General features: G+C 35.4%; 2 protein-coding genes across 8 annotated transcripts in view; one reads left to right on the top strand and one right to left on the bottom strand.

Moving 5' to 3' along the window:
* The window catches only part of HABP4 (hyaluronan binding protein 4), a 35,092-nt gene extending 11,190 nt beyond the window's left edge, over nucleotides 1-23,902 (top strand). For all 5 annotated transcript variants that reach the window (XM_056513692.1, XM_056513693.1, XM_056513690.1 and 2 more), the window contains 6 exons: nucleotides 538-690; nucleotides 889-960; nucleotides 2,713-2,796; nucleotides 9,432-9,600; nucleotides 11,179-11,355; nucleotides 12,388-23,902. In XM_056513692.1, coding sequence (XP_056369667.1) covers nucleotides 538-690; nucleotides 889-960; nucleotides 2,713-2,796; nucleotides 9,432-9,600; nucleotides 11,179-11,355; nucleotides 12,388-12,444 — 712 coding nt within the window. In that variant the 3' untranslated portion in view covers nucleotides 12,445-23,902. The remainder of the gene's footprint in view (nucleotides 1-537; nucleotides 691-888; nucleotides 961-2,712; nucleotides 2,797-9,431; nucleotides 9,601-11,178; nucleotides 11,356-12,387) is intronic.
* CDC14B (cell division cycle 14B) overlaps nucleotides 18,812-25,246 on the bottom strand; it is a 44,788-nt gene continuing 38,353 nt past the window's right edge. For 2 of the 3 annotated variants that reach the window (XM_056513687.1, XM_056513681.1), the window contains one exon: nucleotides 18,812-22,050. In XM_056513687.1, the coding sequence (XP_056369662.1) occupies nucleotides 22,020-22,050 (31 nt within the window). In that variant the 3' untranslated portion in view covers nucleotides 18,812-22,019. The remainder of the gene's footprint in view (nucleotides 22,051-25,246) is intronic. The other variant, XM_056513683.1, reaches the window with a different exon arrangement.

The raw sequence follows: 25,246 nt of genomic DNA, 5'->3' as shown, positions 1-25,246 counted from the left end.
ACCAAGCTTTGCAGAACATGTGGGAGGCTCCAAGTTGGAACTTACTGCCCGGACAGTGAATGCATACTGATTTTGTTTTCTTCATAAGTGCTAGAAGATTCCAGCTAATCCTTTAATGCTTCCAAATGTGGCTGTTCTTATTTTATACCATGATAGGTAATATTTAACGAGTTGTCTGAATTTTTTAGGAGTTGCATATATATGGGTTTAGATGGTGGAGCTATTGCATGATAAAGTTGTGAAGATATGACAGTTTTATAATGTTTTCTTTAATTTCTGTAATGTTTTCAGTGTTAATAACTGCTGGTCTTTCTGTTCCTATGTGCTGTAATAATTCCTCCAGTGTTCAGTTTGTCCATTTTTAATGACAAAACCAAAGCAGCTGTAGTGTGTGCTGTATAAAGATGCACGCTAAAAAATTGTGCAGTAACTGTTGTATACTGATGTGTGCTCCAGCTGCACAAATATAACAATGATTTTTTCTTCTTGTTAACTGTTCCATAAAAACAAATATCTGACTAATTATCTTCTTTTTAGACCTGTGGAAAGATTAGACTATGAAAGACCAATAAGAGGTCGTGGTAGAGGAAGAGGTGGAATGAGAGGTAGAGGAAGAGGTGGTGGATTATATGGAAATTTTGATGGGTTTGACCAAAGAAGAAAACGAGAACAAAGTGGGAATGATAAAACGTAAGTGTTCTCTGTGTTGTTTCTTACTTGGTATACAAGTAAATAATAGTTAGCATTGCAGCAGTGTCTTCTAGGTAGTCTGTTCCCTTCTACTATATCCAGGTTGGCTGGCAAAAAGTCAATACTGGTTTTAGTTTGAGGACATAAAGAAAAGAGGAAAAATACCTCTTAAACTCATAGAATTGTTTTCCTCTCTAGAGGAGTGAAAGCAGATGACATAAAGGGAGGAGGTGGAGCTCGCAGTTGCAGAACAATTAAAGATAATGCAAGGTATGTCATATACTTGTGCCCATTATAGATCATAATTTTCTGTGGCCTATGTTAGATCATCATTTCAATCAGTTTCATGTCCATTTTTAGCTTTATAAACATCACATTCTATTATTGTTGTAATTAATGTAATTTTAGTTTTCTTAACCTGACTCCGTTCATGATGGTGAGATGAAATTGAAGCAAAGGCATGGTGATGTTTGTTCACTTAAGACTGCCAGAATCTTTTGACTGGAGCTGAGATGTCTTTTACTCGGAATAAGTTATTACTTTTCTCAATAGTCAAGTAAGTAGGACTCTGGCGTTTAATGGAATTGCTCCAAAATGCTGATTCTAAGATTCAAAGTCTATTACTGGCCTTAGAGTCCAGTCTGCTTTCTGGAGTTTTACAGATAATTTCTAAATTGCAAAACTGTAGTAAAATTCAGTGTGGCTCTAAAGGTAATATTGAGCTGACTGTATCACTGAAGTACACTTTAAAATGCTGGAAAAATCAGTAGAATAATGTACTAATGGCCACTTCAAGTGAAAAAAAAATCAGGAAATTTCCATTCAGTTCTGTATATCTCTTAGTAGTACTTCTTTCTGTTTAGATTTGTAAAACATTACTGATTATGTTAGCTTTTGTCCATTCCTTGCACCTAGCAATACATTACTCTTTCCAGTAGCTTTTGTTCTCATATATATATCTAGAACTCTTTAATTGAAGGCTGATAAAGGGTGTAGAAAAGGGAGTGCTTTGAAATTATAGCAAATATCTTTGGCCACATACACATTCACTGACAAAATTGTTTTAAAAATAAAATTTTATTTTAAAATGAAATTGAGTTTTAAAGCTTAATGGATTTGGACAATCATGCTAAGAGTTTAAAAAATACAGCCTTGGTGTGTCATTATTTTTGGGTCATGATATTCCAAATTCTTCTGAAAGGTTATACTAATGTCTCTCCCTTATACAGGATTTCATATTAAGAGTAATTGGTTAGGTACTCTGGCTTTTCAAAGGATGGACTAGGTTGTTCTGAACTGATAGTACAAAACTAGCTACAGAAAACTGTCTTCTGTAGAATATCAGGGAAGGCTTCATAAACTTAAAAGGTATTTATTTGCCCTTACATATTTTCTCCCTAGTTAAGATTGGGTGGGGTTTTTTTCCAGTTCAATAGCATCAGAGCTTATCCTAATGTTTTTTGTGATGTGGTAGAAGTGACATAAAATTAAAGCTCTGAACAATTCTAAAAGCTTGTCTGTGCTCTAATTGTGCTAATCATGCATTGAAGCTAAAAGGTGTTAATTTTAAATATGTATGTCTGCTATTGAATGAAAATAAGTTCCTGCTGTCATTTAAGTGAATTAAATTTTGTGTTACAGAAAATGCAAACTTTAATTCTTTAAATGGAGCAAAAAGGCAACCCCTTATGTCAGTTTATACTGAGAACTAATGCTAATCTTGATTAGTATTCATTGAATTATTTCATCTTCATGCATGCTTTTTTATTTTTTAAAGGAAATAGAAATGATATTTTCCCAATATTACTAATTTTGTTATTTGCTCAACTAGTTGCTTACTATATTTTCCTGCTTATGATCAAAGTTTTTTTTTTCGTTTCTCATTATCAAGGAATTCTGGCAAAAGAAGGAATGTATTGATTTGGTTTTTTTTCCAGTGTGACTCATGAAGACTGGTTTTTTTTTTTTGTTTGTTTGTTTTTTGTGTGTGTTCTGTTTTGGTTTGTTTGCTTACTGTTTTAGTGGGACGGAACAGACTGCATATATGGAAGAGGCTGTGGAAACTCCTGAACAGCCAGGGACATCTGAAGGAGACCCTCTGAGCAAGTACAGTCAGACAAATATTTTCTTTATAAATGCAAAGGAAACAGTTAACTCCTACTGATGTACTTCTATTGAGAGGTACATTTGAAATGCAAAGTTTTGCAAGTGCATGGATTTAAAAATAGAGAAACTTTGTCTTATATTTGTGAATATGGAAAATGTGCCCCTAATTCTGACTAAAAGATTTATACAGTTGGTGATTGCATTTAATTGCACAGTTATGCTTAACTTCCTAAGGTTTGGTGATAATTTAAGGGCAAGCTACATATTTTGTTTTACCTTTTTAACTTTTCTGATTTAGAACTTGTCTGATTTATCTTGTCTGACAGTAAAAACTACCGTGTTTGACATTCTCTCAGAACAGGTATTCAAGGTCCCATGCAATTGTACAAACGCATTTAAAATACACTGAGCTACTCTAAGTTTGTATTCACCAATCACTAGTATCATGCAGGTATGAGAGGCCATTGCAGAACTTGGAAAAACTTTCTGGAAATGCAGTGAGCTGTAGAAGTAGAGAAATTGAGAGAGAAATGTGCCCCTTCTGGCTTTCATTCTAATCACTGTCACAGCAAATAAATGAACACTGGCTTAAGAAAAAAAACTGGACAGTCTTGTCTAAGTAAGAGACTTAAAGAATAATGAAATAGCATGTGGTGCCTATCTCCTAATGAGTGAAAGATGGTCACTGCAGTATGTCAACCTCTTCCGTTGCTGTGAAGCCTTTTTTACCTCATGAAGCAGCTCCAGATATTAGTGATATGGGTTCATTTCTTAATGATAACGCTAACTAGATGACAAAACCTGTTTTATATGTTCAAGTTGTTTAACTGTGTAAGAAGTTCAGTTGATAAAGCTTTGATTCTTTTAATCTTAGAGTAGGTTTTTATATATAGTAAAGGTGTATACATGTGGGGAAATCTGTCTTCAAATGACTTACGACATGAAAAAATGTTTCTAGGCTAACTTGTATGAGTTGGGCAGTGTAGGTACACTGGCAAAAATGCACTCTATTAGCTAAATATGAAAACAGTTATTCCGCTTTTAAAATTTTTTTATTTTGTCAGTTGCTGGTACCTTTAGTTGTTTCACACTTGTACTTGTTTCTACTTCAATTCAAGCTCTTTGTAGATATGTCCCAATACTAGTTCATTGCAGAGTTTAAGACATGAGAAGTGTGTACAGTGGAAAAGGCCTCTGGCAAAATCTTAACTCTTTCATCTTCCTTAGAGATCACTAGGTATTCAGACTGGGAGCCTTTCTGGAGATTTTACTCCTGTTTGTATTTTTTTTTTAAATTAATTTAGGCATAGTCCACTGAAATTCAAATGATTCAAAAAAGCAAGTAACCTATAAGTACACAGTTTTGCACTCTGTACTCATTTCAGTGCAATAAATACTGTCCCAAAGGCTTACAAATCTATATACAAAACATGAATTGCATAAATCTTCCTGCACTTACCTTTTGGAGGGTGTCATCTTTGTGACCCTATATATTTTAAAACAGGAGACATTGTGTGAATAGTGCCTAAGTCATTAGGGATGGTTGTATGACATACACCGTAACAAGACAGAATTGTTGTTGTTTTAATGTTTAAAAGCAAAAGCTTGTAGGATATAGTGTTCAGGCTTCAGGATGTATTTAAAGGATATATTTGCATGGTTAGGTTGCCCCTGCTGTCCAGATAACACAAATTAGGCTACCTATTGCTTTTGGCTACAGCCTCAATATTATAAAGGGTTGTGTGTTTACTTGGGCTGCTGCTAGGATCTGTCTCATTTTGACTGTAAAATGCAGTGACTACAAGGAAACTATTTATTTTCTACTGCTTTATTGCAGTTGTGTGCTTGCATTGAGAAGGAGATTGAAGACTTGGGTTTGTTTCTTTTCTCATTCTTTTTCTTGCTGTGTTTCCATTTAAAATTGCAAATAAAAAAAAAAATGTAGCTTTCTGATATGGTACTGGCTAATTTCCATGCAACTCTGCAAAAGAGGTTCTATGAGCTTCTGTAACTTATGGGGTCTTGTCTTTAGGACTCTGTTTTGCCATTCCTGAGCTTCTATTTGTAATGTGGGAAAAGTTTCTTTAATACTTGTATAAATAAATCAAGTTGTTTTTTCCCATATCCTCAAGTCTTCTTGAATTACCAACAATGTTTAACTCTAGTTATATCATCCCAAACTGCATGCTAATACGGGGTTTTTTTGCTGCAAAAGCAAAACCTAATCTCAACCCTATATAAAGTACACAGGTAATGCAGAATAAACTTTCCTTATAGCTGCTTTTTGTTGAACTTTTCTTCACAGTCCAAACAATGTAACACACTTGTGTTGACCAATTCAAATCAGATTTTTTGGTTTTATTCAGTACAATACATAGGCTATTCAGTTCCTATTCCTGAAGGTATTTGCAGAGCTTGTATTTAATCTTGTGGGGTTTTCTTACATTTTTTCCGCACATGATAGTTTTCCTTTTAGGTGGAGCTATGTATCATTGTGGTTACATATTAGGAAGCTTTAGCAATTCATCTTCAAGATCTTTTAGCTATTTATCTCATTTGTTTATTTGTTTTGTTGTTGTTTACTGTTCTTTGTTGTTGTTTAATGGTGACATACTGTTCATAGATCAGACCAGAGCTTCCCTAAGTGTTTGATTCCGTTTTTTTCTTCCACAGTATTTTGTATAATTGTTGTTTGGTCCTACCTTGTTTAAATTTAAATTTTTCTATAGCTGGTGATAATGCTCTTGTAAATAATGTTTAGTGGGAAAGCATCATGTCATTGACTTCTTGATAAAAGTTGGCTAAGCTTTTGCTTTGTGCAGCTGAATAATACAAAAACAGATTGGAGAGAGACTTTCTGTCATTATCTTTAATGGTATGAAAATAATAGCTGAATAGCTGAGCTAAATGGCATTCCTTTCCATTTGCCTTTCTTCAGGTAAAAAGAAAATTTTTGTTTACTGTATGCACAGTAATCAAGGTCTAGTTAAAGGGTTATTGCCATCCATTGGAGACACTGAAGCTGTAGGAACTATTTCTGAAGGCTCTCATTTAGTGATTTGGTAGGACTTTCAGTGTGGATTCAGTTTGTCGATGTCCATAGGTTGTGCTTAGTTGTCTGCAGTGTTTTGTAAGCATGATTGCTGGTGTGCCAAGGAGCTTATTAATTTGATTAATGAAAATGCACACCAAGCAGTTACTAAAAATGTGTAAGGTTAGAAGGTAGAAAATAATGTACAGAACACACTTCCATGCTGGCTTGGTGTCCAAGATTACTTGCTGCAATTGAGTTTCTGTCCAAAATGTGGCATGCAGGTTTCTGTTGCTGTGCTTAACTCATAGGTATTTCCCCTTGGGAGTCTTGACGTCCTAAACAAATTTGTACTGCCAATAACCTAGCAGTTAAAACCATCCTTTGCAATAAAAACCAAAATAGTATTTGGCAGCTGAAAAAACAAAATATTTGCAGTGTAAATCCACAGGTATTTCCTTTGGAACTGGCAAGTGTGTGCTATTGATGTATGTGTACTTTTCAAAGCAATACCTCTGTTTGCTTTTTGAGAGATCAGGTTGCTGTGTGGTCAGATGTCCTCATGTTATCTTATGATCATAGCAATTTAGACCTGAAAGGATCTTGCCCAAGGCATGATCAATTTTAGTTGTAGCTTCTCACTGTCTAGTTGGTTTTAAGGTACTGTGCTAATTAAGATTTCAGTGTCCCCTGATGGTCTTTCTAATACTTAGAAAAATAGAAGCTGCTATTCTAGGTTTTTTTTGCTTCCTGGATGTGTTGTCTTAATGTCATGGATATACAAAACTTTTTTTAGCATTATTTATATTTCCTTTACACATCTTTAAAGGCTTCCCGTGTACATGATGTGTTTTAGGCTTGTGTCTTGCAGTGCTATTACAGACTTCTCACCTGTTCCCATGCAGAAGACATTATTCAGTTGAGATGTTGCTCCACCCAACCAGCAATAACATCTGTTCTAAACAAAACTGTTGATGTGGCTCCTTATCATACACAGTATGTTGTTGAAGAAGGAATAGATCCTTGACTTCAATGCTTCTGCACAATCTGGGGAGTTGGGGTCCCTCCTTCAGAGCTTCTGCCTTATTAATGCTTCTTTTTGTGCTTGGGTGGCTGATTCTTTTGCCTGAGGGTATATTTCTAGTTCTTCTTGGGACTTTCTGGTGATTGTTGTTTCGGTTGCTTATTTTCAAATCACTGGATCACTTTAGCATCTCATACCACTGAATGGTTAGCCATTCAGTATTCTTGAATACTTGCACTATTGCCCTTCTTTTGTGCAATCCTTGTGCCACAGAAAATGCAGTAAATATTATTTTACACTGTTAAACTCCCACTCACATTCTTAGTTTTCATTTGCAAATTGAAATATTGATAGCTAGGTCTTAAGTACTTTTTGCTATCAGTTCTGTATCTTTCTGCAGCTTTTGCCATGGACTGAAACATTATCTCTGTAATGTGGTGAAAGGTTCATGGGAGAAGAGGAAAAAAATTTCCCAAAGTTCCAGATATGCAATTTACTGAGAGAGCGGGTTAGGAAAAAATTAAACCAGTTTAATAGAGACACTTTTATTATTTTATGTTTCTCTATAATTCCTCAGTTTTGTTTTTCTAGCACTTATTCCCAAATTGGAAGCTTCAGATAATTGATCAAAAGTTATCTATACTCTTATTTGTACTCTTGAGGACAACTCATTGAAATGTTTTGGGTGCTATGGGTTCTTAGCGCTCTTACAGATGCAACAGTATCTGTTGGTGTTTTTTCAGAAGTAGCTGCTTATTTCACCAGTATCTTTTTTATGTAACTCAGTAAACTTTATTATTTTTCCCTAACAGTCTTTCTAACACAGTTTCAAATTGTAATGATCATGGAACAACAGACTGCTTACTAGTCTTTTAACCTTGAATTTCTGGTTCATAAAGCAGGAATTTTCAAACTAATAGGGCATAAAGGCATGTCAGATGGCAAGGCATGTAGTACAGGACTTCTGTATTTGTTGTTCTTCTGTGAATTTAGGACTGTGTTAATCCTGGAACTAAAATTCTGCTTCTCCCAGTCATATGCTGAGTGTTTAGAAAAATATTGTCTAATTTTGACTAGCAAGAAATATGAATGCTTTGCTGTAGAATCAGGTAAGAAGAGGGACCTGGCCTGTTCCTATATAGGCTAGTTCTATAATGTACAGAATAGTTCCAAAAAATTGGTGTATTCCAATAGGTTGCTTGTATAACTTTAAAAATAAAATATACACAGTCACTGATTGTCACTTGGCTCTACATCTTGCTATGATAAAAAAAAAAAAAAATCCCAACTTGCACCTAAAAAACTGTAACTTTACATTGGGTAAATTATAATTATTTGGTAGGACTGTGGAACTTTGACTGAATGAGGAAAACCAAATCCATCGTTCTCCCACTAGACAGGTTCTAATGAAGGGGCTTTCCAGAAAAGTCATTGGTAGGGAAGTACTTAGTCAGCTCCAACTGCTATAAGCATATAAGCATAGCAGTTTTCTATGTAAGGAGAAATGGTTTCTCAGATGTCTTAGAGTAATCAGTGTGGGCTTTCCTGTAGTTCATAGTATTTAACTTGTTTATGTAGCAGATGGTTATGGGGATTTAGGAAGTTGTGCTCCCTGTTTGTGTTGCTGTTTAGTAGGAAATAGCTTTCTGTAGGTATCAATAAATGTACACCTTTAGTGTTCTAAAAGCTGCTGTCCTGGGCTGGCCTGTTGTGATCAGCAGCAGAAAAGTGGCAGAAGAATACTCAAGCAGTGATCAGCAGAAGAAAAGGTTTTTTTGCTTATGTATCTTATCTGTGTGTCTTACAGACATAAAACCTTCCATGTTTGCAGTTCAAAAATATGCAAGACAGCTTCTGATGTATTCCATATGTTTTTCTAGAACATCTATTATTGTCCTTAGTGACAAATGAAAATTTGACTAGGATTAATCTGGTTTTGCCAAGTGGTAAATATTCTCTGATTGTCTGTTACTATATCTGACAAAAAAATCCAAGGAAGTATCTTGTGAAATTAACAAAGGAAATGTTAATAATTACCTGGAAGATTCCATGGTGTGGTCATCATATGATGATCGTTTTTGATGACTGAAAGGTACACTGAAACACGAATTAATCTCAAATCTTCATTGTGCAGTACAAGGCAATGAAACCATGCGATTGGGTTGTTTTAAAACTGCTCTGTGGTTTTTTTTTTTTCTTTCTTTTTTGCTGTGGCTATATTTGCTAGGGGTAGATCCACTGTTAAACTAGGGTTAAGAATATGCCAGATCAAAAGGCAGGATGATTTTGTTTAGAATTTAAGTGCTTGAATTCAGGATGAGACTGGATGAGTACTAAAACAAGAGGCTGCAGACAGCATTGGTTCATATGACTAATTTCAAAGAGTGCATAAATACATACTCTAAGTTACATTAATGTAAAACTATCACAGAAAGTTAATGTGGGAAATAAGTGAAATGGACAATAATTTGGTGAAAAACATTCTAAATGTTTTGTTTATTATCCTTACTTTGGAGGTAAATATTTTTGCTTATCCTGGGATGTTGCAAGCTAATGCTCTTTAAAACTGTAAACTTCTAGACCTGCTGAAGGAGAGCCAATGGAAGAAGTGGTTCAAGAAATGACATTAGATGAGTGGAAAAGTCTTCAGCAACGGAATCGACCAAAGCCTGAATTCAACATCCGGAAGCCAGAATCCACTGTTCCTTCCAAAGCAGTGGTGATTCACAAGTCAAAATATAGTGATGATGTAAGCGTTGCCCCAGGAATTCCATAAACTCTCCTTTATGCCCAGGGTTAGGAAAAGGTTTTGTTTTTTTTCTACTAGTTTTAGTATAATCTGAATAGGAAAGAAAACAATATCTAAGCCTTATCACTGCAATGACATGTGCCCCAAAACTGGCTTTAAATTATGTGTTCAACTTTTTTGTCTCAGATCGCTCTCCCTATTTTCTGTGCAAACATGCCAATACCAAGTTGTTTTACCTTGTGGGTCAGCTGCTGCCACCCATGTAGGTCTCTAGTAATGCTGGTAAAAAAACTTAATTAATGAATCCTTTTGGTTTACTATGCACTTCTTTACTTCTATAAATTACTTTACACTTCTATACACTTCCTCAGTTTGAATCCTGTTTAGCTTACTTGCCAGTATATGCTTGCATGTATCTCATTGTGCACTTGGAAATATGAATTTTTCTTTTTAGGGAGTGTTTTTTTCAGGTCCTACTTCTTAGAACTAACCCTGCAGAGGTTGTGTGCTGTAGTGTGCACCCGTTCCCCATTTCTCCTAAATTTTACTCCATGATCTTATTTAGATTGAAATTTCAGGGAGAGCTACTAGTTTGGAGGAGAGAAGGGAAGCTTCTTTCAGATTCTAGCTTACTTAGATTTCAGATTTTGGGGATCACTATATATGTGCATATGGAATTTTGATCCTTGAAGTCTACCATACATTTATGAATACACATCTTTTCTCTAGTTATATTAACATCAAAACTTGCTTAATCACTTTAGATCATTGAGTCTGCATTCTTTTTAGTGAGACTTTTTAGGTCAGAGTTGCCATTATCCCCTCTTTCTTTTCTTTGAGAGGTAGTGGTAGAGGTAGAGAGAGCACTTTCCACAGATTGAAGAGAGAATACAGGTGTGTGAAGAGTACATACAAGCTTCTGTTCCTTTTGCCCATAAAGTTTCTGTTCTGGTGGTATCAAGAGACCTTGTTAAAATGAACACAGAACAGGAGGTTCAAGAACTGTGTAACACAGGGAAGTGAAATCCCTGAATTAGATACTGAATAAGTGATTCATCACTGTAAGGGATGAGTTAATATACTTTATCATTACTGCAGTCCCCATTAAAGTTATGCTGGGCTATAGTCTGACATGCTCTAACTATTAGGCGCATGCAGTTAAAACCACAGTAATCTCATAGCTGCAGGCATGTAGGTGAATACATTGATTAAGTAGCTTTGGTGTGGCCTTTTACTTTGAGATAACTGTAGGAGTAAGTAGCCTAGGTCTGATGCTCTAGTCCCTTTGAAAACCTCTTAGGTTATATTCCTGACAAACCTCTTCAGTATTTATGGAGTTAGTACAGAAACTTTTGTTGCCAGGAATATCTGAGCCAGCAAAGAACTATCCCAGGCATCTGGGAAGCTGCAATTACCTCATCTTTGTTAAAATCCTGTACAAGTTAAGGCCTATCTTCTGCTCCAGATGATATCTTGGTTCATCTGCTGCTTAGTCTGTAGTAGAAGTGTGAATGTGTATCAGGGAGGGGAAAAGCTCATAGATGGAAACTGTAGGCTTTAATCATATCTTCTCTCTAGATGCAAAAAGAAGACTTTGAAGATGATTCTCATGTCTTTCGAAAGCCAGTGAATGATATAACTTCTCAGCTGGATATTAATTTTGGGAGTCTTCCTCGCCCTGGCCGTGGATCAAGAGGAGGACGAGGTGGTCGTGGCAGAAGATCTGAAGAAACAAGGCCTCGACCAGAAGTAGTGGTAATGGATCTTGTGGTTTTGTTGTTTATCTGGGTTATTGTTTGTTGGTTTGTTTTTTCTGTTGTTGATGGTGTTTGTGTGTGTCCTGCCCCTTTCTGTGTGGAATTTTGATTTCTGTAGTGACAGACTTGATTCTAATTTCTGTCTCATAGTATTTTGTCCTGCACATTCAGTTCTTGGCCCATATTATGTTACTTGAAATTAAATACTGATTCAGGCTCACAACTCTTAACACATGCATTTCAAATGGTCTGATTACTAGATGCTGTAATGGTAATTAGAGGAAAAAATGCAATGAGTTTTGATAGAAATTGGGAAGTAATTAAAATAATTAAAGGCTTGTATCTTTTTGGAGTAATTCAGTGTGATACAGTAATACTATGATTACTGATAATGAGATCAATAAATCTCATGATTCATGTCATCAATATAACTGTTATAAATACTTCCACTTATCTTTTCCTGTTGGGGGGAAATAAAGCATTTGCACACTTGAAAATGGCATCTTTATTCTTCATACTAACTGAAACTTTACTGTGACTAAAATGCTTTAAGACCGGGAACTTTCAGAATAATATGGAACTGTTGATGCATTTGTTTCACCTGGAAGAAAAAGGTTCTTTATGGTAACAGATCAGAGAGATTGAAATTACAACCCAATATATTCAGTAGTTCTAGATTATAAAAATATAATAATGCTGCTTCTAAAAATATGCAGTATTTTGCTTGAGACTGCTTTACTTTTTTCTTTATTCAGTTCTGCTAAGTTTGTGACCTTTTGGTCCTCTCCAGGCAGCATTATAAAAACATTCACACTGAAAAGAAATTATAGGAGTCATAAGTTCTGATAAAGTTGGAAAAGTCTGAAAAGTTTGTGATAGCGATGGATAGAATTTGAGTAGAAGTAGCATTTAGTAGTAGTAGCATTTGAGTAGAAGAATAAACCCTTTTGATTGTAAAATATGTATACATAGCTGTCGGATACTTTTGAAATGCATTCATTTTTATAAAACTTCTTCTCTTCCTTTATAGGTGCAGCTTGTGGCTCCAAATCCTGATGATCCTGAGGATTTTCCAGCTTTAGCTTGAAGACCCATCATGAATGGTGGTATCTGAAAGTCAATTTGTAACTATGAAGAGACCAGTTCTATGCTGGTGTGGATTAAGGAAGCCTGTTTGTTTCCTTCTGGAAAGTTGTTTGGGTGTTTGGTGTGGAATGATTACAGCTGTCTGCTGATAGATTTGGGTTCTGGAAATATGGGTGGACTGGGATCCTGCCACAGGTTCCAGTGTCTGCCTCCATTTGTGAAACCTATGGGAAGGCTTACAGTACTTCCCTACTAGGCTTCAAGTGAAGTTAAAGGGAAGAGTATTTAAAAGTGTATATATAGAGATTATATCAAGTTCTCCATGACACCATGGTGAAATGTAAACTGTACAACACGATCTACAATTGGGACTCAAGTTCACTGTACATTTAAAAGCTGTTTCCTTTGGGTGAAGTGTATACTTCAGACAGTTACAAGTTCTTCAGTTTGGCAAATAAAGAAAAGTGCACATTGGTTTGGGTTTGAGGTATTATTTTAAGAATTTAGTGGTAGGTAGAAGCTTTTGCTATTTGGATGTAGTCTGGGGGAATAAAAGTGGGGGGAAAAACCCAAACCCTAACCAGCAATCTGTACTCGCCAAAAAAGTGAACATCTCTCTAAGTGGAAGTGATCTTTAAAATCAAGGCAGCACAGATGCTTTGAATTGACACCTAACCATAAATTCTACTTTAGTAACAAGATATAGTCTGCAATTACTTTGAAGATTAAGTAAAATAAGAATCTTGATCTAAAGAGAACTAAATTATTAAGGAAGCTTTTAATTTTAGCAGGAGCAAGTGCAAACTAAAATGTTTCATGCCTTACCAAGAAATTTGTGGTGTTGGGGATGAGATGCAATGTTCTTTCACTGCAGCTTTAACATACTTGAGCCAGATTTTCTAACTGTTTCCTGTCCAAGGGGATACTGAGAGCCGTTTTGGGGGATCTGAGAGAAACAAGAAAATGGTGCCAGAGGTGATGACAGAAAGAAATGAGAGGATAAACACTCTGGACATTTTAGAAGTAGCTGTCACCCTCACAGGAGTCTTCAAATGCCTGCTCAACTTGAACACGTTCTTTCAATTTACTGGGAAAGCAGATTACTATAAACCTTTCATGTTTTCAAGTTCTGTGCCTCTCTTCTAGGCAATCTCATTTGAGAGCAAATAGTGGATACCTAGAAAAAAAGTTTTGCTTTGGAGTAAGCTCTAAGAGTACTCCGAATCTTAAAAGACTTTTCTCACTTATAAGGCTTTACTTAAATAGAGTGTAATCATCCTAGAAAGATTCTTTTCTATATGCTCCGAACAGATGGTCTGCAGAGTAGTTCAGCCCAAAGGATTTTTTACACTGTTAAATTACTTACATTACAATTTGCTATAACATGAGATTTTGTATTCTTCAAGAAGTTCATTGTAGTGGCCTAGAGATGCTCTGACTTGTGGTAGGAAGAATGTGCAAAAGCAAAGTGCTAGTGTTAGAGGAACTCATGCTACTGCTTTTTGAACAACTGAACTGGATGGAATAATGCATGACTCTTCACTTTGTGGTTGCAAGGTGTTAATTGAAATCACTGCAGTTTAAGATTTACCTATGCTGCCCTTTTTACATGTGTTTGTTTCTGCCAAAAATGGCAATTTAATCAATGTGGATTAGAAGTGATTTTGTCTGTGGGGTTCTTGGAATATTTTGTGTGTTCCTTCTTTTTTTTCCCATTGGACAGGGAAGAATGTGTCTAAATTTTTATTTATATTTTTATTTGCCAGGGTGAGTGTATGCGTAGATAAGTGGAGAGCTTCTTTGCAGGGCTTCCTGCTATTTCCCATCATGTTTTGAGTGTAGCTTTCTCTTCTATTAAGACCTGTTTTTACTAAGGAAAGTGTAATATACAAAGTAATATAAAAGTAACCCACCCTTTTTCTACTAAAAATTTAAATCTTTGCTATGTTGTGCTACTGGGCTCCATCTGCTGTGATGCATTCAGTTTAGTTCTGACTGTGCTCTGGGAAGGCTTACAGAATTGTTTTTTTTTCAATCTTCTTCCTGCTGTTGCAAAGTTACTGTTTACTCCTCTTTGATCTGCCTTTCAAAACAGAATGCCAAATAAGTTCTTTGGGGAATGCTTTAAAGGACTTGTGAAAATATATCTGTATAATCCACTTTTGGTCAGCAGATTGTTAAACTCCTGGTTAAGAGGAAAAAAGGCTGGTTACAAGACTGTTTAATTAAAAACAGGACAAACCAACCAACCAAAACTAAAAAATAAAACCCACCAATCCAAAACTTTGTGAGAATGCAATTTAGTGTAAATGATTACTGCTTAAACCAGAAGTTTCTTAGAGCACCTATGTGTGACAATTTTATTTTTCAGTTTGTCAGACTAGAATATGGCTTAACAGTTTCTCTAGTTAATGGTATACCCAAGAAATAGAAAAGAAATGATTAATTGTAAGTGATGACAGTGATGCAATTTCTTTGCCTAGCTGTGATAACAGAACTGTCTCAGTCATCTGTCAAATTTAAGATACCAAAGTAGCTGTGTCTGTTAAGCACAGGTTTGCTGCTGTCACTCCTGGTGTAGCTTTACTCCTTCATGTAAAGCAGTTGGAGCAGGTGTAAATAGATACATAAGCACTAGTAGAACATGGCATGCACATTAAGAAGAGATTAAATTGTGTTGCAGATCTTAGTCATGTTATTCTTTAATGCACTACTACCAGCTACTCTTCGGAGTGGCCTAGGAAAAATTGCTACATTTCAGGTTTAAGTTTTAGATTCATGTAAGTCGCAGTAAGTTTGCAAAGAAAGGAATTTGCCTCTCTCCATGACTTTAATTTAAATATGATAGTGTTGATGCCAATTGAATCATATGCAGTACTATAGTTTAGGATTGGCAAGCACATATTAATATGAAAGTGCCTTTAAAAGAAAGAGGAGAAAAATGTCTGTGCTTAAGATAAGAATACCAAAGAATGAATAAAAAGACTCAGAAGTAAAAACCCCTGAGTTGATAAATAGGAATATTGGGCATTTGAGCCCATAGGAAATGAGCTTTCAGATGGCTACATTTTTTGTGTATGAAAACAGGCCTTGGGGTTTAAGTGTGCTTTGGGCCCAAATGCAAAATCTGTGCCTCTAGTACACTTATGCAATTAAGATTAAAAATAATTTTATATTACACAATTTTCACATAATTTTTCCTTTTTTTCCCCAGAGCTGTTACAGGCAGATACACACACATTCATATAAAAAACCAAATGTGTGTGTATATACACACACACACACACATATATATATATATATACACACATGCAGTGTTGGAAGTAATGCAATGCTGACTCATTGTCAGTGGATCAATAACTGAATGTGAAACATGATTATCTTTGCATAAAAAGTACATTTCAATCACTGAATAATGGGCATGAAATCAGAGCTTTTTCTCTTTGAGTAGCATATGCTGAGCAAGTACTGAACAGTTTGTGCTTGGAGGGGGGCGGCCTTCAGTCTTTGGAAGAAGTAACAACTTACACTTTGGCTGTTACTTAGAATTTGAGTTGAAATACATTAGATCTTCAGCAGCATTTTCTTTCTCTGAAAACAAATGCATTTTTGAATTTGTGATACAAGTGTTGCAGATAGCTGTGTCTTTAGACAGCCTCAGATACTCTATCACCTTTAATAATAGTGTTATGTTGGGGATGAACCAGCACTAAATAAATTAAGTGAAGTTTCTACTCTCCCTGTTTAGGTAACTAAACTAGTTACTAGTAAAACTAACTAACTAACTATTGTGACTGTTCATAATCTGTATTCTGTTGTCTCTATGATATTTTACACTAGTTAGCAGGATTCAATAATCTATTTCTTGCTTTTAGCAATAGAAGTTCCTGTGTTGAGATTTGTATAACAGCTACTGTTTAAATGAAAGGTACTGAATTTTGCGTACTGTAAATGAATCAGCAGGATAGCTCTGCCAAAACATAAAAATAACAGCAAGGTACAAAATTTTTTTCTCATGCCAGAAGAGAATAATACGCTGATCCAGGAATTCTATACTTGTTAGTTGTTTGGTTATGTTTCTGTTGCTTATGGATTGAGTGCTTCTTTTCAGAGTTTGCTCTAGCAAAGACTTGGAACCTTAGAAGCTATTGTGAGAAAAGTAAAACTTAATAATCTTTTCAATGAAACTGCCATGAAAGTGAAAGAAGACCAGAGACTGGAAAGGTCTGATCAGTGGGTGGAAGAGCTAGAACTCAAAAAAATCAGCATTAAACAGTAGTTCACTTTATAATAGGTATGATATCTGGTGTAAAGAGATGGAGGAAAAACACCTTAACAGCATGAAAACAGGACAAATATGTGTTGCAAGTACTGACTAGATACAGTCCAGTGAGCATGATCAATCCAGTAATAGCAGAACATGAACTCTGGAAGAAATACAAGGAGGTCTAGAGAAAAGCTGTCTTTAAAGGAGGGATAATGAGGAGGTTGAACCCTTCCACTGAGTAGAAAACAATGGAATTATTCTGCCATCTTAAAAGAATGGTATCAAAGCACTGACAGAGGCAAAAGCAAGCTCACAAGGGTAAGAAGTGAGGTCTCATTATTTACCCTCCTGCTATTGGCATCACTCTCACTTTGGATTTTGCATTAGTGATAGCTGATACCAAGGGTCTGTTCCCATTGTTCTGTCTCTATCCTGTTAGTGCTGGAACTGAGCTGCAGCAAATGGCATGGTTGGAGAAGCTGGGAGTTGGAGGTGCTAGTGACACAGAAGAGCTTTCATCTGCTGCTATGCTCTTATGCAGCAGGGCCACCACTTGCTGATTTGGGGGGATCAGAAACACCAGTGGCTGCTTGGCCTGTCTGGGCGTCATGTCATGTGTCAAAAAGGAAAGGGAGGGTTGATCAGTTGAAAACCATTGCTCTCTTTGCAATTCTTATGGCAGTTGTCTGGCTTTTATATTCTGTGTTCTATATATTATATTCTTTTATATTCTATATTCTCCCCATGCTGGCCTGGTCTTCATTCTTGCTAAAGAAATAGTGGTTGATCCACTCAAACTTCGATAGCCATTTTTTCAAAATGAAGGCCACCCCATGTTCCCTTTGAGTTGAGATAGTCAGCCTTGCAACTGCTCTGGCCCAATCACTCTGCGAGCTTCAAAAGCTGATCACCCTTGTCTGTTCTCTTTGCCTTATTCCATGTTTAGGACTTTTTAGTCAGTCACATCCATATGAAACCAACCCCAAAACCAGAAGTGAAGTAAAAAACACCTCTTCCTGATCAAACCCTTGGTGAGGTAGGTTTAAAGCATAGTTTCTCTCTAAAACCAGGTTCAGATTTCATGTATATCAGTGCATTCTTTTTGCTATAACATGGTTTTGTCTACTCCCACATAAGCAATGTAGAAACTGCAATGCAAAGGGGGCTAAGTAGATTCAAACTGAAGTTACTCAGAATACTGTGAATAGATTATTCTTGCAGTGCATTAACTTCTCAATGGAGTTGTCTTGAGCCACTATTCGTTTTTTCTCTGTGGGATTCTTTTAGTCCTCTGCCCTTCCCTGCCCAGTGCCCGTGCTCCTTAGACAGCTAATGATGTGATAGGGCTAAACTGTATTTTCCTGTGGGCATTGCATACATAAATTGGTGTTCTCCAAGGCAAAACCCACCATTCACTCTTCATCAGGCAGCTTGTTTGTCAGGAAAAGGTGCTTAAACATTCATGTAAGTTTGGAAAGGCTCACCTTACAACAGAAGAACATAGATTTTCCAACTATAAAACTCTTAACCTTTGAGGCAAGCAAAAGTTAACTTATTTGTTGAACAGGCTCTGCTTGGTGTGTGCAAATTCTGGATTTTTCTAATATAGGTGAGCAAAGGGTAATAAGTATTTTAGTTGGTCACTATGTTTTGCTGTTGGATTTTTTTTTAAAGAATAAGCTAGGCAGTGCTTGTGCAAAAATCAGGGTTCCTAAAAATTTCATTCTTTTGGGAAGTCTTCACTGTCATGCTAAGTATCAAAGTATATAGTAATGCCTGTTTCAAAAAATTAATACTATATAATTAGTGAGGAAGGAGAAATAATAACTAAAACCCCATTGATCTGTCTTACTGTGGTTTTTTTACTGTGTAACAGTATCCCAACAATTCAAATAGAGGTACTATTTTCCAATGTGAATTCCCAGAAATGTAGAGCCAGAAAGTCTATTTTTGAAATTTTAAAAATGTGTTTTAAGAATCTCTGTTTTAATTAAAGGTTTTCAGGCAGCTGAGTGTGTTGTGTTTTTTTTCAGTGTGCATATGAGTCTGTCTGGTACAGATATGATGGCTTTGTGATTATACTGGAAATAAAACAGAAAGAAACCTTCTGATTATTTTTAATTTTACACAATTCATGTTTACACTTCTCACTATTCAGTATTTTGTATAAAATCAAATGCAATCTGCAGTATTTTCAAATGACACACAAATGCATATTGAACTAATTAATATTACAAGATAATATGAAGCTTTATCTTAAAAATACCTTCAGCAAAATAAACTTTCGTTCTGTCAATCCAAGTTTAAAAAACATGATTACAAATATACAGTTTAAAAATAATGAGGATGAACAGTACTGATTCGTCAAGAAATTTTAGGCCTTGATAGCCTGTACATGAGTTTACGTATGACAGTCTGCAAAAGATTAATATAAAAACTGCAGTGCAACAAACATCACATTTGTGTTTTTTTCTACAATCTCTTCCTGTTTTAAATCAGCAGTGCTTCTTCTACTGTCATACTGGGGCAAAAAGACAATGTCTCGGTCAATGTTTCAATTTTTTTTTTTAAATGTGTAATGGAAAGTAGCAATTTCACCCAAGATGCAGTTTTTGAGCATGTAGTATCTTTTGATACTAGGCGGAAGACTCCATCTGTCACGTATTTGAAAAAGTATTTGTAAGGAGAATCTCCTAACTGATGACAGCAGAAATAATTTCATTCAGCTGCTCTGTTGTACAAAGGTGATGCAGCTGCCACAGCACATTCAGTTTTGGCACATAATAGTTCACAATTCAGAAAAAATTTAGAGACCAAGGACTTCCTTACTCATGCCCGCTCTTCATTCTTGAACCTAAGACACCTTTGGTACGGTACATTAAAAATGTTAGACAAAGTAATAACAATTTGTAACAAACTAAGCAGTACAATACGAAGAGGCACAATGAGGTAATGAGTTAATTTTCCATATAAGGCTGAATGTAAAATCCCTTTGACATTTATGAGTTTTTCACTAAGATACTGGGTGGTGGACGGGGTATCCTGAAACGCATTGATGCCAAACATGCAGTTTTGGTTTAGCTAGAGTTGCTATTGTTTGTGCACTTGTGTTATGCAAATTTAATTCTGATAAACCTAGAAGTGCTAATGACTCTACTGGTTACTTTAAGTGAGGCAAGTTCTGATTCAGAATTTGGAAGGGGTGAACAAGAGACCAATTATTTTTAGTTTAAAAAAAAGATGCTAAAAGAAGCAGCTCAGCTAAGAGAAGGGCAAAGTCAAACACAGTAAATATTACTAAATGTTTATTCTGATTCTCACTTCACTATTTGCATCCCTTTTGCCTTTCAATATGGTAAATTTGTTCAAAAATAAATATAAATTTGTATTTGCACAACAGACCTACTATTGTGGTTACCTGTACATAAGCTTTTGCACAAATGGCTTACTTAAAAACCCACCCAACAAAAAAACCAACCTGAACCACACATCCCCTCTTAAAAAACCCTAAAGAAACAAACCAAACCTCAACCCCTTGAAACTGAAACAACACCCCCCAAAAAAAAATAACCCCCAAATCAAAACAACCCCATTCAAACCTCAAGAAATTTTAATTGCCTCATCAGGATGAGATCAGTCTCTCTCTTTTAAATGCTTTTTATCTAGAAGAAAATGGGGTAAAAAAGGAAGTTTAAGAAAAAAATCAGTCTGAGCCTTCAATGGTCATTTATTTTACATTAAACATTTTAATTTGTATTCCTGTTTGCAGATTTTGACTAAGTGCATGGATGTTACCTGTAAGCTTACTTACACTTCACATCCTTTTTCCTCTCCAATTCATGATTGCTAGAAAATGTTTCCAAACCACTGTGGGGTATTCGTACTGGCATTCAAAAGTCACCAGCCTAACAGAAGGCTTAGTTTCCATTTAAAAGGATGTAGATTGAACATTTACATTCATTTAAATAAACTTCCCTCTCTCATAGAGGTAATATGCATCTTTAAAAACTTCAGCTATTCCAATACTAACATTTCACATTTCTCCATTTCTGCAACTTTCTACTGTAAGAGTCATTAAATCAACAGCTAACTGATTGATTTTTAAGGCTATGTGGTAACAGCCCTCATCTGAGGGATATGCAGCTATAACCATCAGCTGGTGGACAAGGGTACATCAGTTTTGAAATGTCATAATGTGAAAAGTCATAGGAAAAAAACACTGTAATCCTGTAGGGGATGAAAATTTCAGTCTCAAGCAGATTCCTATAAAAATTATATTGCTTTTTAACTTTTTAAAATTGTAGTTCTTAAAGTGTTAGGTGTCAAAATTTTTCCCAGCTTCTGAATTCCTCTACCTCAGTTATATGGCACCCTTATTTTCCATTTTTTTGTGTGCTGCACTCATTAAGTGTCCCAGAGCTAAAAACCAGCACTGTCTACATGTTACCAAGCATACGAATGGAATCTGGGGGTAATTCTTACCTTTCATATATGGTGATTTAAAGTTTCACCTAAAGGACTTGATAGGAAAAGAAACAGTAATGTTTCAGTGATTAAACAGTAATGACATTTCAATATGACAGCACTGCTTTAAATGGTAGTGTTTTTCCTCCCCTTTAAAATCATACCAGATTTTAGGCAAACTTATAAACTAGTTATAACTAGTTCAAAGAGCATTTGGTTGTGAACAACTAAAAAGCTGTCACTGTTAAAAACAAGTTAATCACTTACTGTTGGTTTGTCCTAAATAAATCACACAACCGTTGACAATAAAGCACTCTTTGGTGGACAACAGTTACATTGTGTACTCCATACTGCAGTTCATAAAAAAACTTCATACAAAGTAAGAAAGAAATCAATATAGGAGAGTACCAATACTATTAGAAAAAAAAGCTTTTGTGGTTGATTCTGAGTCAAGAACTCAGCCCAGTCTGAATGCACAACACAGATTTATATACTTAAAAGCTCCCACCATTTGGTAGTCAGCAGCTAAGTGATTGCCATCACAATTCATACACATGCATCATACATACTAGCAAGCCCTCTTTATAATAGAGAGCTTAAATATTTACACCTGAGTCTGAATGTATGTAGATTTTGTTGGTTTTGAGAAAGTGTTAGCATGGTAGAAAAAGGTCTACCAAACATGTTGACCATTCATTTTATTCTACAAATAAGAAAGAGATTGTTCTATTTCATTTTTTGCTGAAAAATAGAGCCAAAGTGATCCTCCTTGAATTGCATCAAGTCCCCTCTATATCCCCTTCACTCCTGAATATCCTCTTCCACACTGGTGGCTTATTCGAAATTCAACGCAATACTGTCTTTGTGACGGATTGGCTGTTGAAATAAAACATATTTGAGGGAAAAAGTTAAAGATTACTCAGTATGTATTCAATGCAAACATTTCTGGCAAGGTAAAATGAGCAAATGTTTCTTCAAAGAAAGAAACAAAGTAAAAGTCACGGCATTTAATAACACAGCAATACTGATTGTCAAGAATGCACAGACTGGTCTGATCACAGACAATATGAAGAAAATTCTATTCCATACAGAAATGAGAAAGTACCATAATTTGATTATGCGCATTTGTGTAAAGCATTCCTTTTCTTTTTCTCCCTCTGAGGCATCAGGCCATATGAAAAGTAGGAAGAATAAGACAGAAACATTAATATTTTTTTAAAGCTAGGCTTAGATTACATGTAGAAAAGTTCTGAAATGCTGCAGGTAATTTTCAGTATTCAAACAAGGGTGTAGAAGGCTGCTTTGCAATACCTGGCAAAGCATAGGTATATGAGATTTTTTTAAGTATATTCCTCTTTGTTAGCTTCTGTGATATTCCTCTATAGTTTTCATACTTTTTCCCCCATACTCCCCATTATAATTTTTGTAATAATTTTACCTGAATTTCCTTAAGGACCTCTACCCATCAAAATACCTTTACCACTTAAGATTTCATTTTTAATCAACTACTTACTATAAATTTAATTTGTGTGGTAACATGGAAAAGGCCATTTAACTTCTGTCTTTTTATGGCTTGGTTTGGATGTGAAGTATGCACATTGTTAAAATACAGATATGAAATTCTCTGTAAGTAGAAAATTTACAAGGAAGATGTCATAGATGGAGAAATAAGGGCATCCTTATACTGGGTTATGGGCTGGCAGTGTGATTTCTCACAGTTCAAAAACAGTATTAGTTCAATCACAAGCTATGTGGTTATGTCCATCAGTACTTTCTTTCATAGAATGCAGATGATGTCTAAAGATGTTCCACAAAGGAAAAGCAAGTGAGTATTATTGACAGGATTGAAATTCCCTATGTTCTCTTTAAAAAGCCAGAATAGTATTTTAGCTGTAAATAGCTGCTTTGGCTGAAAAAACATTCTGGAGACAATCCATGGTAGTATCTCCAACAATCTGAGGGATGAAATGGCAAATGAATTCCCTAGCTCTGCAGATTATACTGCATTAGGATGGGTCACAAGTGTGATTCACAAAGAGAAAGAATTGACTAAAGTGACATAAAGCAGCAAATGAGATCCATGTAAAAATGGTGCAAGATGTTTCCACTGGAATGTATCAGAAAGAAAATCAAAGAATAAGGATACACAATAATGTCAGTGAAGTAAATGAAATCTTGACAAAGAAAGATGTTGGTTAGGGCAAGATGTCAATATTGTAGAAATAATTATTCTCTATCCTGCAATCCACTTGATCCAATGAATTTGAGCACTGTGAGATAATGCAAACTCTCATACTTCAAGAAATTAAACTTAAATGAAAAGGCATGCTTAAAAGAAGATTTATACTTTTTCAAATGCTACAGGAAAAATAGAAGGACACCTACAAGACTAAGAAGGTATTGCATTTTAAATCCATTAAATTTTGGTCACACCAAAACACCCTTCAGAGGGACCAGCACCCTATTAGCCCTCTCAGATTATAAAACAATTAAGAACTCCATAACTGTGACAGAACAAGGACAAATTTGACTATTGGATGAAATATAAAAGTAACTGAACTACTTAGACCTCCAAAGTTAGAAGAAAAGAAACAGTATATGGTGAAGTATTTGGGGTAGAAGTTTTAGAAAGTCCATTAAAATATGAAGGAAGTAATCTATGAAGTTTGAGATCGACCTGGTCCTTGATCTTCAGTCTTATAAATCTGGCAATACAACTAAAGGACTTCTTAACAAAATTAATGAAATCTGTGAACTCTATTTTAGGGATACTGTTTTTTCCACAAAAAAAGAAAAGGTCAGTTTGGACAAGTGCTTTCCAGGAACAGAAAATTTCTCTTCAGATTACACACATGCATGAATGCAGCTACAAAAAGTTTCAAGCAGGTTAGGTTAAAACTGGGAGAGCCATGAAGAACAAAAACAGCAGGCAGAATCCCATCAATTCTATTTGGACCAAAACTGACATGGTGAAAATAAGGCAAAATAGAGAAAAAACCCAACCAACCGAAAGGAAAATCTGGAAAAATACTACGGATTTTTAGTAAAATACCTATTTCAGGAAAAAGATATTATTTTTTAATATGTTGTTCAATAAATAAAAACAAAGTCACAACAAAAAAAATTCTCACAATGGAATTTACTGCAGTCCACTGACTATTTCCACTGACTAACAAGAATGAATTTTTCATAACTTCATTACCTTCAAGGTAACAGGATGGAGAAAGAAGAGCTCTGTGAGGAAAAAGCTGCAAAACAAATTTTCCATGATTTTTAAGTCAAGCCACATAACATAGGAAGTGATGTGCCATCTTTTACTCTTTCCAGTCAAAATCTCTTCAGCACCTGACAGACCCATATGGGTTTTTCACTAAGAGTTTAAGACAAATACCAGTAAATTGTGAAAAATGAAAATTGTTTGGATATTGTTTTAAACTATGCTCTCTGGCTTATCTTTTATAATGACCTGGAGAGTTGCCACAGAGAGGTGTGATCAAATGCATACACAAAGATACATAGCAGTAGTCTGGCCATATGCTTGTGGGCCAAAAGGCATTTTCAGTCCTGCTTAAATCCATTAAAATTTAAAATTTCATTAAGCTTTACCAAACAGGTTTAGTTCAGATTATCAGCCATGTTCTCAAAAAAAAAAAAAAATCTCATACCAGTATGCACATGCATTTATACACTTCAGCTTTTCAGAACTACTGCATTTCAGTTGTCCATTGAATTTTTCATCATTTGACTTCATGCACTGATTAGTATTTGACTTAATGCTGTGAGGAATTTTTCTGTCTCTTACTCGAGACAGAGATGTTTTCATGTTACCAAAATTCCTTGTCTTCAGTAATTCTCACATCAGGAAATACTATATAAAATTATTCAACTTGGAACACTGAGCAACATAAATAAATTACCTAAGATGTAAGGTTCCAGATATTCTCAGTACATGACACAAACCATGTAATTGTTTCTCATTTTCCATTGCTAGGAGAAGGAGCTGAACTATTGCAAAGTTCCTGCCAGCCGTGGATACAACAGCTCAAAGTATTTGCCTAGAACAGTTACAGGA

The sequence above is a fragment of the Oenanthe melanoleuca genome, chromosome Z (genome assembly GCF_029582105.1).
Source record: "Oenanthe melanoleuca isolate GR-GAL-2019-014 chromosome Z, OMel1.0, whole genome shotgun sequence".
Classification (NCBI taxonomy): domain Eukaryota; kingdom Metazoa; phylum Chordata; class Aves; order Passeriformes; family Muscicapidae; genus Oenanthe; species Oenanthe melanoleuca.
This window is presented reverse-complemented; position numbering and strand designations above follow the sequence as displayed.